The 19321-nt window shown below is 36.5% G+C and overlaps 1 protein-coding gene across 1 annotated transcript in view; it reads right to left on the bottom strand.

Annotated features, from left to right (window-relative positions):
• Positions 1 to 4461: 4461 nt before the first annotated feature.
• Positions 4462 to 19321, bottom strand: part of PDCD6IP (programmed cell death 6 interacting protein) — a 34648-nt gene continuing 19788 nt past the window's right edge. The window contains exons 8-19 of the mRNA XM_010001707.1: positions 18415 to 18531; positions 15854 to 16076; positions 14986 to 15109; positions 14100 to 14277; positions 13593 to 13704; positions 12623 to 12792; positions 11605 to 11853; positions 10342 to 10476; positions 9346 to 9440; positions 6504 to 6636; positions 5910 to 6139; positions 4462 to 5127 (exon numbers count right to left, since the gene is read on the bottom strand). Of these exons, the coding sequence (XP_010000009.1) occupies positions 4959 to 5127; positions 5910 to 6139; positions 6504 to 6636; positions 9346 to 9440; positions 10342 to 10476; positions 11605 to 11853; positions 12623 to 12792; positions 13593 to 13704; positions 14100 to 14277; positions 14986 to 15109; positions 15854 to 16076; positions 18415 to 18531 (1935 nt within the window). The 3' untranslated portion in view covers positions 4462 to 4958. The remainder of the gene's footprint in view (positions 5128 to 5909; positions 6140 to 6503; positions 6637 to 9345; positions 9441 to 10341; positions 10477 to 11604; positions 11854 to 12622; positions 12793 to 13592; positions 13705 to 14099; positions 14278 to 14985; positions 15110 to 15853; positions 16077 to 18414; positions 18532 to 19321) is intronic.

Raw genomic sequence — 19321 nt, 5'->3', positions numbered from 1 at the left:
CCGCCCGTCGCGCCTACGGTCCCGGAGCCGCGTGCCACTTCTCTTTGGGGGGGGGGCGACCTGCGCTTGGGAGTGCTTGCAGCTGACTTGCGCCACCGCGTGGTGAGATAAATCCGGCTACCCCAGCTTATAGGGGAAAATATAATCTTGTCTTACCTGCACACAAATCGCGACCCTATACGGGAACAGCGTCGGGCATATCCCTCCCCCTCCTTCCCTCACTTAAATAAGTAAATAAGGTGTGTAACTAAGGTGTATTTCATGTGTTTTAATCACTCCTTTTGAACCTCCTGCCCCAAATTGCTTTGTTTTCCCCACAATAAACCGTGCATTTCTTTAGAAATATTAGTAAGCACTGAGCAAGTTATTCACTCGAAAAAGTCAGGGTATAAGCCCCTGTCTCCTCTGTGTGAGGCGATACCCGTGTGGATCTCTCAGCAAATCCTGATAAGTTAATACACTCCAATAAGGAGATATAATAGGTCACGGATCGTGACAGCTGCACAGAAGCTGCCTGCCTGCACAACCACACACCCCTCTTGGCACCAGCCACTGCTCCAGCAGCTTCCTGGCACAGAGAACAGCACCCCAGTGCCCAGGGGTGCTTCAACCTCCAAGTGTGAACACAGTGAGGCATTGCCATGCAGGATCACTAGATGGATTTCAGAAGAGCTGAAGGATATGACAATAACTTGTGATGCAGACTTGGTGCTGATTTCACAAGAGTAACTGTCTCTTCCTTTTCATGTTTGATGGTAGAAAGTTTTTCTTTACAACCTAATTAATAAAATCAGTGACCAGTTTCTCTCAAGGACTTAGAAACATGACTCAATTTTATTGGGGGGGCAGGAATAATGGAGCTACCACAACTGATACACAGTTGTTGCCATCATGGACTGTTACACTCAATCAGGGGAATCAGATACAAGACTAAATCATCATTCTGGATTAACAGCAATCACAGCTGACCAGTAAAAGTTCTATAGTTCCAAAATTGAGTCCAAGCCAGAAAAATCTCAACCCAAGGATGAAGTTTTTGGTCATTTGTCAGAGCATAGTATTATGCTTCTAACAGTTGGAAAAAAAAAAGTTGATTTTTTTTTTTAATCTAGCATAACTATTTGACATCTAGAATTACCTATTATGACAAACAGGATGTCAACTTTCTTAAAATAAGAAACACTGATTATTTTAAATATAATTTACAAAAGTTATAATAAATCTAAAGAGCTAGAAGGTAAGTAATGCTAATCAAAAGTGGCAACAAAAATCCCCATATCCTTCCCATAAGCAAAATAAAAAAGCAATTTTGAATGTTGCTCTACTGTAATAGCTAGAACTTCCAAAATAGTTTATTTTAAATTGAACTTGAAAATTTAGGTAGCTTCATCCAACAGTACCCAAAAAAAGCTTAACAGACAATCACTCAGATTTAGTTTAGAACACTTGAGTGTTCTGTCAGGATAAATTGCAGAAAACAGCTTCTGAGATGCCAGTCACTTCAAAGCTGGTCACATTTTAGTAACCAACAAGTACATTACTCAGCGAACACACACAAAAAAAAAAGCTTTTCAAACCATTTTCATTTAATTTTCCATCACCTGGCAACAAGTAACAGTTTCAGAAGGTACTGCAATAGGTTGCCAAGGGAAGTTGTGGGTGCCCCCTCCCTGGAGTTAAGACCAGGCTGAATGAGGTTTTGTGCAACCTGGTCTTGTAGGAGGCACCCCTGCTCACACGAGGGAGGTTGAATCTGATGATCTTTAAGGTCCCTTCCAACCTTAAACATTCTTTGATTCTATGATGAGAAAAGTCAAGGTCCAAATACTGCCACAACATACTTTGAAACAACAAAGGTCTACTTCCAGTGTCATTCAGACTAGATCTCACAGGTCAAACCTAAAAGCACTCAAAATAACCCTGCATCCTATTAGGGATGACAGTGAAAGAACCATCAATAGCTGGTAATGCCAAGTGGTCAGGAAAAACAGACTTTTTCATATGGGCTGAAATCACATTAGAAAGGAAAAAAAATAGGAAAGCCCTACTAGCCCTAGCAATCATTGTTATTTCACTGATGATCCATAATTAATTTCCTCCGTAAGACTTGTTTTGCTCATTAATTGCATTGAAAACTTTTATGTAAGTCAAAATTAATGCTTGACTTCAAAGTCTCCAAAAGGACATGACTGTAAACTTTGGTGTCCACACGGCAATTGCCACAGGTTCATGAAAACAAACTTTGAATTGAAGTTTCTGAAGGCAGAAGGAGCTTATCAGTTCCTCCTCATGTAACTAAAGGGAAATACACTCCACCAAGCTTCGGAAATAAACACAGCTACCAGAGATATAAACAGCTGTTATTACAGAGCAGCAGCTGCACCGTAAAGCATCTGCATAGACACAGGTTGACACCAAGAGCTTCACCACAGCAGAAACTTACTTGGGAGGCACAAAATTTCTTTCTGTCCTCCCCAAAATAACACTTGTCCGAAGCCAAAGGACTCAAGAGAAAAGCCATGAAGTCAGGTTTTCTAACTGATTTTTTTTTTAATAAACTATAGAAGAATAAGATAACATTTCAACCAAAGTCATGACAGCTGCATGCTTAAAAGCAGATACATACATGTCTCTGGATTTTTCTGTTGTCTACAGAAAAATAAAAAATAAATAGGAGAAAAACCAGCATGTGAACTCTGAACTTAACGCATAGATTTCTATACATATTCAAATAATAGCAGACTAACGCAAGCAGTAACACAACTGGAAAAAAATATATTTTAACAGTGATTCCAGATCCACGGAATTTTAAAAAGGAAATTTCAGTTCTATGAACCTTTATGCTGAACAAGTTAGAATTTTTATACAGCAGTAAAGTAAGTTTTGTAAATAGAGGCACTAGAAACAAAGTTACTTATACAACAGCTTGAACACAGCTAATGTGCGAACTGAAAAACCTACCAGCCATAGTGTACTAGAAATTTAGAACTTAAAAGGTTGCATTAGACTTGCACTTGCTCACATTGACACAGTGAAATTAGTGGAAAACTCCTGTTTTTCCAGTTAGAGTAAAATCAAGGTTCTGATTGTTGGTTCTAGTAATCTTCCTAGTAATCTGTCCTCGCTTGCCTTGTATGTCTTCTCATGCGGGGAAAAATACTGGGAGCAGTTCCTGTGACAACCAGCAATGTTTGTAAATAAATCCAAAGTACTTATCCTTGTGCAAGGTTGTACCTACAGTGCTGTATTCCCCCTTACTTCATCCTGTTCCCCCACATCACTGAGTTTCTCCAGGATTAATAGATTTGTTTATAAATAAGATACTCATGTTCTACGAAGGACACTTACTTTTACCTTTTGATCCGCATTTTCTCCTGGGATAAGGGAGAATGAAAGACAAGGAGTCTTCACAAAGTAAACGGAGCGATCGCATAGCAAGATCTTGAGACAGAAAGAAAGGAGCTCGTCGAATGAATTACATCTGCTGCTTTCTTTATGAGGAAGAGTATTCAAGATCCAGTGAGCTTTCCACCCAGATGCTACAGTAACTGGCACTCCCTAAACCCCTACATTAAAATATACCTCGGTATTTTATCAGGCACTTAAATAGAAAAACAAAGCAGCAACATTTAACGTAGGTATTGTGATAGCTACTCTGTAAGGACAGAATATTGTGTACTAGGGCAACTAACCGTCCTACAGGACTGAGTAACTTATGACAAGGGGTAAAGGAATGGAGAGTCCCTCACAAGACAAGTACGCTTTAAAAAAAAAGACAGATCATTAGCATATATTTGGTAGAAGCCATTAACCACGAACATATTCTTCACTATCTGATGCAAAATGTAGTGCAAGGTTATTAATCCCTTGAGAAGATGGATCCAAAAGTAAACATTCAAATATGCTTTAATTAACAAGATAATTTTTTTTCTCCCACCAAAAAAAAAGTTTCTCCACTGATAACAAGCTCCCTGAGGGAATACATTGGGTTTTTTCAAGGGAAAAAAAGAAATAATTTAAAATCAGAATCTGAAAAGCTCCAACAATCAATAACTGCCCTATTTTAAGCCATAACACATTTCTGATCAACATTTCTTTGGAAAACATGGATTAGATCAACCCACGGGTTACAGGGTCCTGTAAGAGGGACCCCGATTGCCCTTGTTTTAAGCAGTATTCTAGAGATAAGATCAACTATTCATTTAAAACAGTCATGAACATAGTTTAGTTCAATACACTTCAAAGTTACAGGAAAGTTCTACCTATAAGACTTAATCTACCAACACTTAAATGGTTAATTACAGATTCTGTTACAGAAATACAGAATCAAGGAAAAGAGGTGGAAATTGAGTCGTAATGCTAAACACTTGATAAGTTATCTTTATGTTATGCAAGACAAGGGACAAATGAAAGAATCTACAGACACGCAAACCACATTTTTACGGCAATAAGAATGCCAAGTGTTTAAACCATTCTTAAGTAATTTATTATTTTATTGATGATTTACAAGGTCTTGATTATTAGACAAAATAGCATATTTCAACTAAACTCAAAAAAATACAAACCAAGAGTATAGAAGGAAACGCTATACGGTTCCATAGAATGTACCAGACCCAGTGCACGCACTGCTTCATTTTTCTCATCTGAACCCATTTGTTACTTAAAGGATTTTTGCAAAGAAACGTTTTTTGTCCAGCCAAGATGTGGTGTACAGTTTCAGATCACTGAATTAGGCTCTAACTCCAGCATTAGTCTACAGTCTAAGCCACTGCATCAGATCTTTCAAAGTGTTTAGTGTAATCAAAAACTGATCTAGACATTTTGGAGCAGTTAATAATAAACAGGAGTTACAGACCACAAAGAGTTCAGTATGGTACATTAACTGAAGCTAAAAGTTTTAGTATGCTTATTGCCAATTTTTCCCACATTTTAACAAGCAGAACTTCTTTGCAGGTACATTATTGCTGAGGGTAATAAGGCTGTTGAGGAAAAGGGTATCCAGGTTGTTGAGGTGCTGGATATGGTGCTTGTCCAGGGTTTTGATACACAGGTGAGGGTGCATATGGCAGATTATACTGACCATACAAGTATGGATTATAGCCCATTGGCATTGGCATCTGGCAAAACCTATGTGAGAGGGGGGTAAAAAGCATACTTTAGTTGTAGAACACTGATTATGCTAATTTGCAAATAACAACTCATTAATAGATACAAAAAGACATGCAATCACTTCAAACAGTTCCATTTTCCTTTTTGTGCAGCACAAAGAGTGGTAATGATCAAGAATCAAACATGATAAAAAATTATAATGCATGGAACAGAAATGCAGACAGAAGGTGGAGTAAAGGCAACTTGCTGGAACTAGAACTGATCTAAATTGGTTCTCTTATGCTTAATATCATTGTACATATTTTAACATTTGCTGAGCCTGCTACTGAAGGAGAGAGCATCTGCCTTCAATTCCTCACGATCACTCCAGAAAGATGGAAAAAAGCATCAGAACAAAGCACACTACTCAACCGGATATTTTTCTGTATTTTTCATCATCTTTAGCAAGAGACCAAGATTCAAAAAAAATGAGATATGCCAACACTTTGGAGATAAACAGCACCAACTGATTATGCAATGGCTGGCAATAGTCCATAAACCACAGTTAAGGAACTGTAGTCCTATCCTACTTCTCCTTTAAAAAGCCAAACTAGAAAAACCTAACATGAACACTCCCATAAAAGGTACCAGCAAGTTATTTAAACAAGAATTACATTATTAAAATTAAAAAAAAAAAACAACAAAAAACAAACTTGCCTCAAACACTAAACATGTCCTCAATTATAGCACTAACTGGTTTTAAAACGTCACATGCAACAAACAAGTGTTTTTAGATAACAGAATAACAAAGAATTGCTTACCCTGGGTAACCTGGATAAGTCGGGTAAGGAGGTCCCTGTGCCTGTGAAGGTGCAGTGTTTGCTGCAGGTGCACTGGCTCCTGGAATAGGAGCAGGAGCAGCAACAGGAGCTGCAGCAGGAGGAGCAGCAGCAGCTGCAGGTGTTCCAGATGGTGCTGTTGCCGAAGAGGAACTGCTTGCTGCAGAAATCACTGGTGGTGGTGGACGTGCTGGTGGCTGTGGTTTAGTCCCCTAAAGAGAGAAAGTGAATTAACCTGGAGCTTCCTTCTGAGTGTTTTGAAATCAAAAGTCATGGCTATGTGACTTTTTATTTTCACTTTACACAGACATTCTATATTTACTATATACCTATAATAATGCAAAGTATCTAAAAAAAGCAATAAACTTTCCATTTCAAATCTATTCATTATGAACACCAATAGTACAGACTATATCTCTCTGCAAAGACTTTAGACTTTGTCCTTTATCTCACTTCAACACATTTCCAAATGCATCAATGCCCTAAGGAGTGATATACACACATTACAGAATAGTTTGCAGTTCCATAGAATGGGCCTTTTATGTTTAACCCACTAATTCCATAGCATATATTTACCACCATGGTTCTGGGTGCTGGAGTAGGAGTTGACGATGGAGCAGGCTTAGTTCCTCCAGCTGATGTGGTCTGATATGTAGGCAAAGGAATAGAGGGAGCACTGGGTTCCCTAGCAATGCTTTGCTGCAAATCTCTATTAAAAACAAGTAAACACACAGCTTAGTTTAAGAATTGTTTGTTTGATACTTCTGCAAGCCAAACTAAACAGATGCAACAGACTAAATCTATTATTTCAAACATGATCACTAAACTCGCTCAAAATAAATTTGGAGTCCAAATCACTTCCACAGAAACAATACTCCAGCCAATCCTCTGATTAACTGTTACATTTCTTTTCTAATATTGTCTTGAACTTCCAACTCAATACTGGGAATCAATCACTGAATTAGCCAAAAGTTTTGGGTTTAGAAATTTTAGAGTAGTCAGAACATTTAGCAACTTGGAAGCTTTACTGAGAACCTAAGGAAACCTCAAGGCTATGGAAAAGGATAAAAATACATTTCAGTAATTTTGTCAGATAGAGATGTTCAAATGCACAAGAAGAGTAATGTCAGATTGCTTACAGATTGCCTTACATTAAATATTGCATGCAAATACCATACATCTAACAGAACTGTTTAACAATAAAAAGAAAAAAAAAAGGGTCTGCAATACCATTTAAGTCTGAGTACGTATAACATGAAAAAAATCCCTGGCAAAAATCTTGATGCCTCCAAACATGAGCTTTCAAGTTCTCTATTTTGTTACTTTTACTGTTGGAATTACTCTTGGTAAGATATTACTTTGGTAAGATACAAGGAAGCTTGTGTCATGTTGTATTACAAGCCACCATTAAACAGCATAATTTTACAGTCAGCTTATCACAAAAACTCCAAAGAAGCAGTTTTAAGTCCCATATTCAGAGGAATGCAGTGCGTTTCTCCATGCAAAGATTCAATATTTGAGATTGGGCAGATTCTTCAGAGAGACTGTAGGAAGCATTTAAAATTTCATACAATTTTGCATAAAAATGATAGGTGAGCAATAAGTAACAGCCAGAACTTGGTATCTGGCATTCTGAAACAGAAGATAGGGGAGATTGACAGAGATACTCAGTTAGTTAGTCTCCTATTATATAGCATGTAAAGGTGAGCTTCAAAGGAGAACAAATCTAGGAACTTTTGTAGAAACTTGGTAGAAAAAACAAAACTGAACTAAAATCTGCAAGAAAATTCTCCTTACAGTTACCCCTGCAGTACAAAGGAATAATGGGAAAAGAGCAGAAAATAATGTCCTAATGGTCTGTTACATATGCATACGTATCTCTCAAACTATTTGCTGCAGATAGTAAAGTAACTGCTCAACACTACATTTTACTTAGACTAATAAAAACAAAAGGGGTGGAAGAAACTATTTTCTTCTTAAAATCGTGCTGCAAAGGCTTACATAACAGTGGTACCATTCACAGTAATATATATTTTGACCACCAAGTGACTACACATACTAAATGTGAAGCTTAAAACACTATTAAAACTGACCTTCTAATAGGCAATCACCATGTGGGGAAAATAAGAAATATTTCTAGCTCTAAATGAAGGACCACCTATACAGATTTATTTTCACTAATTGAAGATGCAGCCCACAGTCAATATGGGGGGGAGTGGCAAAAGACATTTTATTCACTCAAACTGTGAGTTGAGTGAGAAAAACATTTTGTAGACATGTAGTCTAAATATCCCAAATCTGACCCTAACCTTGACAGGGCTTCATGTCAGTGAACAGTTAACACATGAGGCAGTAAAAGATAGCATGGCACGACTCAACTGAATTTTATATCAACACTAAACCTACAGCTGTAACACTGAACTTTTAACATATTAGAGATGCTATATATTCAGACCTAAGCCTTGGTTAGACAGCCTACAGCTTCCAAATTGCATGAATGTATCAAGTGGAAAAGAAGTGGGAAGGGCTGCATAGTTGCTACTTATTATTTTACAAGCACAATACCCAATGAAAAAGCACAATTCCACAAAGGGATGAAGTTAGGAAAGGTAAAACCTGAGGGTGGAGCATCCCATTCACAAGGTGGTGTGTGCACAGAGCCACTGCAGTTTAACCAACCAAAACTTTAGTTACTAGCCCTTTTTTTAAAAAGCTACATGCTTTGCTAAAAAACACCAATTGAAAGCCAAGCTTCTTCAGTTACACTTTCCTCAAGAACTTAAAACTCATGGCTGAAGCATACTGTATTAGCCTGATCACATGTGCAGGATAATGGCAACATCAAAAACTTCCCATCACAAGAGGGATTAAATTTACTTCTCTCCCTGCTCAGTGTAGGCAACCCAGATATCTAACATAGATAAAATATCTCACTAGATCAGGCTAGGGAGCAGAGGTGGAATACCAGCATTTTTCCCCCATAACACTGGGCATACTGAAAAGTATTATATGCGAAGCATCTCTCCAATTTCTCAAACCAAAATGACAACAGGAGAAAGGTGCAGAAATGAGAAGTTCCTCACAGGAAAGAATAAAATTATTAACAGGCATATGCCAAAAAGAACTGAGAGTGAAATCATGGTAAGGTGAAATTGGTTCTTGCTGAACTGCATACAGGCACAACAGAGCAGACTTCAAAGTAGATTTTTCCCATTTCTTTGTCCTATCAACTTTCCTAGTTTTTCAGAGGAGGGCAGAGTGAGGTTAGCATTATGGAAAAGAAGAGGGGATAGTCTTAACAGTCCTATTCTTCCTTTCTCATTTTATCAAGTATCATAATACACATGTCCCTGGAAATTAGTTTCTGATAAATACTTAATAGCTTCTGCAAAGCTTAAACAAAATACTGAAATCTTACTTGAGCAGTTCATCTCTTTCAGTCTTGCGAGCAAAGACAATATCACTGCATTTATTTTGGAATTTCAGCAGCATTTCTGTCAGCTCATTGTAAAACTGGTGAAGAGAAAAAAAACACATCATGCTCAATACTTTCAGACTCCATGCTAGCATATTTCTACATACTTATCCAGTTACAGGCACTGTATTATTACAGTGCCCAGAATCTGCCATTCCTTTGAAGTCTGCTAGTGCATTTTACTCTTTGTTCAAAACCAAATATTAGTCAGCTCTTGTCCATCCCCGTAATATCATACGATTTTGTTGCACTTTATATATACGTGTGTGTGCGCATAGACACAAAAATAGTTTAAGACAACTAGAAAAACTTATTACAACCATAACAAAACAAGATCACTTATGCTATGTAAATATTTATTTTTAAAGGTGTCCTGGGTAATTTTTTTCTTCTTTTAATCTTACTGACTTCAGTCAGCTTCAAGCATTTAATTTGTATAGACATTTCAGAGTTTTATTTTGTTTTTCTCTAGTGAGCTATCAATAAACCAGCAAACAGTACTTAATACAGAAGCAGTGAAACACCTTCCAGAAGCCCAGATCAAAAAAAGCAAGCTAAATAAAGACCTCTTCATCTCTCCTCATGTATGCAGTAGAGTATATAACACACAAATTTGATAAGGTGATTAAATACCATGGGAGAAGAGATGAAAGAATTCCTGAGATAAAATGGCTCATCTGGGTACTTCAGCATCAGTTCAGCCGTAATTAACACTTTTTCCACAGCATCAAAAAGCTTACTTTTTAGATAGGAACTAAGAAGCCTTTCACAGCTGTCAAAACAATCAACATTCAAGCAACTCACTGTCCTCACTTCAGTAGTAAAATCCTCAAAAATGTACTTCTCATCTAGTATGTCTGTAAAGTTTATCATGACCTTTTGATTGTTGTCTTATTTTGTAAATAAAAAAGTTCTTCGATCCCTTAAGCATTACCATACCTTTGTACCTTCTTTTAAATTGCCTACAAGTTCCACGAAGTTGTCATTTGCTACTGCTAAGTTCTTCAAAACTTCTTCTCTTAAGTTAGATTCATTGTTTGATTGTTTCATCTTTGAAAAATCCTGGTGTGCATTCTTAAAAGAAGGGAAAAAAATAAGCAGTGAAAATAATGCAACCTAGTCCCATATAAGATTTGATACCTTTGGCTTTTTTCCTCTTACTCATTGCTGCTACTCCATTTTCCCAATACCTACCTTTCTTCACCTTCCATCCACACACTGTACTTCCTGATACCTGCTGTCTGGCTATTTCAGAACTATACATAAATCAACTCACTGGCAGCAGGTAGCAGCCAATTATCTCTTCCGGTTTGGGCTGCCTTCAGCTAATTCTCTAGTTCATACTGCAGACTCTCTTTCACAAGCTATACTAATTAGGCTCTCTCCTGTACTACCCTCCATTGATATTCATAAAATCATACTGAAAGTTAGTATTTTTTAAGAAGTGCTACCTCAAGTTTGGCTGATAACAGCAAGCTATTAAAAGGACTTGGAAGAAAATAACTTACAGAAGGATCACCTACATCTCATATCTTTTGGGAAAATAAACAAGCAAACTTAAAAAGACTACTTCAGCTGCCAGAAGCAACCAAACATGAACTCCAGGACATTCAAACATCAAAGTAATATCCATCAAGATTTTACCAGATGTTTCAGGTACCTGTGTCTAGAGCTACAGACAAATTAAGGCTGAATTTATAAATCGACTCTGAGAAATTCTCATTAATTTTTACTTTGATGAGCCTTGCACATGCTGGGAGTCAAGCACATTGTAAATAGCAATTTTGAATAAACAAAAACATATTTCAGAGACTTAGAATGTCTTCTAGTAGACAGTAATGACAGTTTTCCCGTTATCCCAGAAAGAAGCATTAAGATGGGATAAGGGGAAAAAAAACAAAACAAAAAACTTCCTAATATACCAGTAAGGCTTCTTGAAAGAGCAAAACTACATGCAGAATTGGGCCAAGAGAATTTACACTAGAGCTCTGGGACAGTCTGCTAAAAATTCACATTTCCTTCCAGTAAGCAAGATCATCCCAGTATTTCTTCAGAGATAAGAGGAGTAAAGGAGTATCAACTGGCCTAGGACAGAGTAACAAGCAAAACAGAGTAGAAAACCAAGTGAGATTTCTCAAGCACTGAAGAGGCAGAAGAATTGTTGCTCCTTAGTTCAAGAGGAAGACATACAATGTGTTGTACCTGAATGTTTTTGAGAAGTTCTTCCTGCTTTTTTAGGGACTCTTGCACTTTCTGTGTGTAACTTCCATAAATTCTGTCCAATTCAGTCACAGAGATAGCCTCTTCATTTATAGCACCATCCTGTGCAAGTGCAGTCAGGAATTTGCTTGTCATGTCAAAATTTACAGATTTCAGGTCATTTTCCAGTTGTTCCCTCTCCTTCTTAACCTCATCCAGATTGGCCAGCAAAGTTCTTAAGACATTAACAACCTAGGCAATAGAAGTTGTCAGAAGTTAGCACCTTTCGGGAAATTATTGCAGAAGTACACTCTATTGTTTGCTTCCATCTTGCACTCCTCCCAGATGCTGGCAACACTACTGCATAAACATTTGTTTATAAATTTGTGTTTAAAATGACAAACCAGGGCAAAACGCAATCAAAGAAAGATCTTTAAGCATTTCTCATGATATATTCTTCTGAAGATTAACCTCCTCTAAAAACACTGAATTCTTACAAATATTTTTAAATCTTTTTTTTTTAAACTGATCAAATAGCTTCTAATAGTATATTTTTTAAAAGCAAGTCAAACTGACTTACTTGAAATCAATTCTATGAGAAAACTAATCATATTGCTGTAGATGAGCCATTAGTTTCTTGGAGAGCAAGTAGCTGTAATTGCCAAATACTGTAAAACACTGGGCCATGTCTTTTACATTGTTTATTTGCCCCAGGAACCTTAGCACTACACCCCAACACCCTACATAACAGAAATATTCATCTAGGATTGCTTCTTTTATAATAGTGAACCAGTCTTGCTGTCCATGGTGACTGAACTTGTTCACACTAAGTGTAACAAACTATATTCAAGCAGATTTTACAAAAAAAACCAACTTCTTTCCCAAATGTTAGTTACTTGCTGCATTGTGACAGAAAAAAAGAGCAGATAAGAATCAGCTTCCACTCCAATTCATGTAATTTTACTTCATTAAATGAATAGCATTTCTGTTCAAAATAAAGAGACAAGCTACAGTGTGTTACCTCACTTCCTTGTAATGTTTTTGCTGGGTTGGCAGAAGGAATGGCTGCGTTGAGCTCTGCCTCTGGCTTGCACAGAAGGGCAATCGTGTCCCGGTGAGACTGGTAACGCTCTTTAACTTGGCCATCCGCTTGCACAGCTTTATTCAAAATATTATGGTAATTGGCTCCCTCTGGTGGTAGGAAGGAAAAAAAGGTGTTTATATAGACTCAAAGCTTGTTTTATCTAAATCTTGCACCAGAGCAGATTTCATGCTTTTCAGAGCAAGACTTCCTACATTTTTATGAGCCTAAATATTATGAAGTTATTAAGACTTATAAATGAAACTTAAGCTTCCTAAGTTATGCTTTAAATAGTGCATAAACTAGGCACCTATAATAATTCTTCAGACAAGCATACAAAAGTGTATGAATGAACACTGGTTTGAGCTACTTCCAATATTTAAGCCCCTGTAACTTTGCCAAACTAAGGCAACAGTCTCAGTCCCCTGTTAGCTTCCAAACAACACATATTAAGTGCACAGAAAATATGCTCTAGCTATGGCTTTAAGTAGTTTGACTAACTGCTTGAGAAAAAAACAAAGCAAAACACCAAAGAGAGAATAACACCTCAATAGGAAACTAAAAAATATGTTAATATATAAAGAAAAACACACTGAAGTATTTCAGAGGTAATTGCAACCAGATTCTTTGGAGGGGAGCCACTTTTCACTACATAAGTTTTATGCAAGTTTAGCATGCACGTGCACTCTAGAGGTGCAAAAGCAGCATCAAATTCTTTGCTATCACATAACCTCTCAACTTCAAATAACGGTGTAGACTGTAATAGGGATATTTTGGCATCAACTCTCCTAAACTGAAATTTGTATCTTTAAAGACAGTAACAGAGCACTGAAAACTACTTTATTTTACACAATGAGGATGGACATTATTAGCATCCCCAGAATCCAAAGCATGAAACATAAGGCCTTACCTGCCCTTAAAGGCTTATAGAGTTCATTGGAAGGTGTTCTCTGCCAGCGTTCTTTGAATTTTGTTCTCAGGTCATTGTCTGTAGTTTCTTCTTCATCTAATAATCTCAGCGACTACAACAGTAACACGTTACGTGCATTATAAGCTGCTCTAAACATGAAATAGCCACAAAATATCCAGCTAGTATAGAAGACACAGAGAATGCTTATACATCCTTCCTAAACTTACTCTAGCAAATAAAAGACAGGCATGAAAGGCACAATCACCCAAATAGCTTTAGAAAGCTTCCCCCACCACCAATTTTAAAACCAAAATACTTGTAAGGGAATATCCTCATGTGACAGCACAGTTTCTGTATGGACTAAACACTTAAAAGGCATAATTTTTTAAGTGCTATTAAAGCTCCAAGCATTTTGGATAATATGCACATTTTCTATTGCCATTTGAAGGAAAAAGTTCCATGGTGGTAGTTTAAGAATGTTTTCATGTTAGCAGTTGCTGAGCTTACTTCATCTAAAATTTCTTTGTTCCTTTGTAGAAGTTCAGGCAGATCTTTCATCAGCTGATCAACAGTCTGAATTCCCCCCTGTTCAATCACAGACTTAGACTTGTTCAAAATAGACTGAGGAACAGTATCACCAGAAACATCTTCGATAGCAGCAGGAAGATTGAGGGAAGCCAACACACTGGAAAAGTCAACAGGTTAAACAGCAACTTGTTTGTAGTACTAGGTGCTTTTATCCTATAAATAACATCGCTGTCCAAACAAACAATCACACAGTCAATTACAATAGAAACAGAGTATAACCAGCTCCTGGACAGAAACTTTCAAGTGACAACTCTAAACTCATTCCTACTGCGTACCTCACCAAAAAGAAGTTTCAAAGCTCTTAAAAAACTAAACCAATCTTAATCTTTTAGCATTTACAAATTATGGCAAACATTTTCAGCAGTAATTATCTGCCAGATAAAGAACCAGCTGCTTGGAGTTACATTCCTAACTTTCATCACAATATAATTTATTATTATTATTTCTTTTAAAGAACAAAATTTAAACATAATGTATTGAGTCACTGGTACAATCAACCTGACCATTGAATATGAAAATTCTTCTAGATTAACAGAACTGGAACTTTTTCTGAGCAATTCTTAGACTCCTAAAACCAAAGATTGAAGAAAATGAAATATTATTTGTTCTTAATATGCTTTCAGTTTTAACATCTGCAGCGAAGTAGTTCTATGTATTCCTGCTATGGCTTAAGTTTGCCAGCCTACCTTACACTAATAAAAAAAACCACTGCTGTAAGCTGAACGTCTGCAGGTTGCAAAGCAATCAGTGTTCACAGGCTGTTTCACAACTCCTCTTGACAAATTTAACAAGAAGCTATACTTACCCATTTGCCAGATTTGTGGCTTCTCTCATCTGGGCTATTGACCGGTTTACTAAGTCGGCCTTTCTCTGGTTATAAACACTCACAGATTGCTGAACTTGCAATGGAACCATCTTCTCAAACAGGTCTGCAATCAAAGTAGTATAAATTACCCAAGATGCACTGTGAAGTTAAAAGGACACAAATAGCTTCACAGCTCCTTCATACAGGTTGTACTACAGAAACCGATTTAAATTGTTTAAGATATTCTCCCCTACTCTTCAAGATTACTTTAAAAAAAAATAAATCTGTTTCTACAGGTTTTTAGATTAAATTTCAGTTTTTGATACTGAAATTGATTTTAAAAGAATTTAAAGGCATTGTATTTACAACAATTGTAGCAATAAATCGGGCTTTCCTTAGGGCTTCATTTCTAATTCTGCTTTCTTAAGGGAAGAAAATGAGAAAGGGAGGAAGGATCAACTTCTCCGAACTCCCCTGTACAGCCAACAAACTGAAATTTTTCAGCTTTATGGAAGGCCAACTAGGTACGTTAGAATTGTACAATTTGATACTTTTATGTTCTTTACTGTGTTCCTTCTGAAAATACAAAGGTTGGTTTAATACAGAAAATACAGTTGCTGAGAACATCTGAGAAAATCTTTAAGAGAAGGGCACACTGCAGATGATTTTCAACCTGTGGTTTATTCTTCCAGTACTTTTTAATCAAGTAGTAGAACAAACTGGAAAAGACTAATGGCACTTTCAAACAAACACTGTACACTTAATACAATTGAAAAGTAAATGCTTACTTTTTCATGATACATGAAACTTTGGTGGCCACATCTCACACAGTAACCATTACTCTGTGAACTCCACACACTTCACTTACCAGTGAATTTCTGACTGAGGGGAACAACAACTGGAGTTGCCTTCACAAGACTAGCTTTTCCAATGGACTCCAAATCTTTCAGGTCAGGAACCCGGTCATGGTAGATGAAGTCATTGTCTTTTTTGGCAGCTGTGAGCGCACGGTTGATTTTGTCAACCAGATCTTTAACATTTATATACTCATCATAACGAGATGCCACTGTTTTCACCAAGTCTGCTGCATGCTAAAATAAATTAAAATACACTTACATTAAACTACATGCTACAAAAAATAAATAAAAAATAAAGTTAATACTAACATTTCCTTCTCCATTTCATATGTACTTAGGAAAATAGATGAGCAGTTAGCCAAGTAACTACTGCCAATGCGTGTCATTGATGCTGTTATTTCTCTAAGAAAATATTCTCCACTCATTTAACAAAAAGGAAAAAGGAGATTCTACTAATTAAAATAATTTTTGGGGAGAGGAAAAAAACCACAAAAATACACACCAACCAGTAACTAGGTTAGTATCTCACAACAGCCTCACTATGACTCCCAAAACTCCATTCACAAAAAAGAAAAAAAGGAAAAATGCCACTATTGTCAGTGCCATGTTGTTTCATGAAGCTCACAGCTTGCTTTTGCAGCTACTTGAAATTGTTTCTCAAACCTTGCTCACACTCATGAAGGAACAGGACATAGCTTTCCACCTCTGCCACTAACACCTACGTAATCTTGAGCTCAGAAGTGACAGAAATTATGCTAGAATCCTTCTGAAAATTAAAATAGAACACAAGATTCTGCTGCCTCTTCACTTCTCTCTGTTCAGCCTAGATAGAACTCTGAGGTGTCTGGTTTTTCTACACCCAATTTTATTGCAGGACATATTCAAGACAAAACATTGTTCTCTGATTGTACTTGTTCAATCCTGATGAGGTTTGTGTTGTGAATGTATAAAACCAAAATACTAAAGCAGCATCTTCAGTTGAGGTTTATATAAACTCACAACAATTCAACAACTCAAACTTCTTGGGATTGTTAAGTGGAACCTGAGTTATCTTAGAAGTAAAGTATATTTGAAATTTGCTGACGTTTTTTGCCACTTTCCATTGTACCATAAATCACACATCAGTAGTTTTGGTTTGATACAATACTACAGTCTAACTACCATTTGCCAGAAGCAGAAACTGAGGTATGCATGTATACTTTAATTTGGAACAATTTACATTAATCTCACACCCAATTTAATCTATCTTTGTTCTAGCTTTGAAAAAGGGGAATAAAAACAGACTACTGCTTTGTAGCAAATGCATTTTTCAAATACTTATCAAAATGCATTCTAATAATCTCTAATTTATAGTAATTATGGAGGCAGTCTTAGTAATGATGAAGAATAGGATTTAAGTTTAATCTTATTAAGTGTATTTAATAACACAGGATTTTAATATCTGACAACTTGCTGCTCATGTTCAACTAAAATAAGTAATAATGGAGTATTTCCCCTCAGACTTCACTGAAAGAAAAAACCCACAACAATCCACCAAAACTTTAACTACTCAGTATGAAGGGATACTTCCTCTAACACAGGAAGAAGAATCATAGACGCAAGCTAATTTGCTACACAACTCAACAATGACAATACATTTGATATAGCTGACCTGACAAGGGTAAGCACTAGAAAAAAAGATATTAACATTGTACTACAGTAGAGTCCTAGAAAAGGAGGCTTGCTAGGCAGATTTGAAACTCCAGAATAACAACAGATACACCTTCATCTATCACATAGTAATGTAGTCATGCTATAATGACATCTATCAGAAGTTCATATGGGCACTTCATTGTCATGCAACCAAGCTGAAATGCTTCAAGCTCCATCCTGCACAAAGTCAAAAAATGCATAATGATCACTCTCAAAATGTCAGCATGATAGTTTTATGTAAGCCTCTCAACTCTTGCATATCAATAAATACTGAACACAGATCCTACAAAGTCTAAGTCACACTTCATTCTTTTTTGCTTTTCCCCAAGGACCAGGAGATTTGAAAAAAGTAGTTATTTTTAGCCTTTTTTTTTTCCTACTGTCCTTAACATGAGAAGACCTTACTTACTACAACATCTATATCCGAGTTCCTCTAGAAACCAGATATAGAGGAAAAAAGGTACAAAAATTTTAAATATGTTTATAAAAATGATTTATTTACATCAGGATTGCAGAAAAAGAAGTTAGGCATAGACCAGGCAGAACTGTAATGTTTTGGGTATTTCTTAATAACATTACTTAGGAAAATTTATTAACTGATCTGTTACATTAGCTATACTGAGATAAGACTATGCAAGCAAAGATACAGACTTAATATGTCAAGAAGTAACAAACTGCCCAAAATTCATTAAAATACATTTTTATAAAAGCTAGAGGTATCTCTCTTCCTTGCAGCTGCTAATAATTCACTTCATATGACAAATGTGCTCTGCATTTTTCATAAATTTAATTCTTAGTTATTGGAACTGTAGAATTATGAGCTAGTTTTTTGGGATTTAAAGTTTTTCCATATTTTCCATAGAAGAAAAAAGTTTCCCACCTGTAACCTCCCGATTTCTTCACCAAATTTCTTCTGCTGTTTTGCCAGGATAGACTGATGGTATTCTGCATTGGCCTGCATGATGCAGTGCTTTGCAGCCAGAACAGGAAACACCTCCTGGAAATAAAAATACTGACCAGGGGAAAGTCCAACCACATTAACCACCACAGACAATATGGGATGCAGGAAGAAAAAGGAAGAAGAAAAGGAAATTAGAATCACCCAATTAATGGTTTAGATAGGTTAAAACATTAGAGGCAAATGTCAGAGCCCCCATGACTTTGCATGGATTGAATCCAGTCTTTTTTTTTACATCTATCATTGCAAAATACTTAGTGCTCATTATTTAAGATGAACTACAATTTAAATTCAAGTCATGAAGTCATGACATTTGCTCTGAAGATTAGAAATGCATGCATATATTAGCAAGGACAGTTGCAAGAACACCCCCAAATGTCCCCAAGACAAAGCCAAGACAAGAAGTTCATAAAAGAAGGGGAAGGAGAAGATAGGACTTTTGTTTTTGGTTTTGTTTGGGCTTTTTTAACAAAGCAATTACACTTAAAATAGCAGGTCTATCAGGAAAGCAACTGTAAAATTATGAAAGCAAAGAACAAATAAAAAGGACCAATAACTATTGACATACAAGAAATTTTAAAGTAATTTTTAGACTTTGATATAAGTGCACTTATCTTTGCAGAAGTACCAACCAAGACATGAATAGAACAATAGGCTGCAGCCCACAGTATAGGCATGGTCTTTGATCACAAATTTGGTCTTACTGTTTATTTCCTAAATCAAGGAGCAGTGGAAAACCAGAATGATGTTTTAAAGAACACAGTACACAAAGACCTGCTTCATATTTGTGCAAAGTTGCTGCATGCATAGAGATGAAGGCAGGGAAAGA

Source organism: Chaetura pelagica, unplaced genomic scaffold (assembly GCF_000747805.2).
Source record: "Chaetura pelagica isolate M959 unplaced genomic scaffold, ChaPel_1.0 scaffold657, whole genome shotgun sequence".
Taxonomy (NCBI): domain Eukaryota; kingdom Metazoa; phylum Chordata; class Aves; order Apodiformes; family Apodidae; genus Chaetura; species Chaetura pelagica.
The sequence above is the reverse complement of the archived record's forward strand: the minus strand, read 5'-3'. Positions and strand labels throughout refer to the sequence as shown.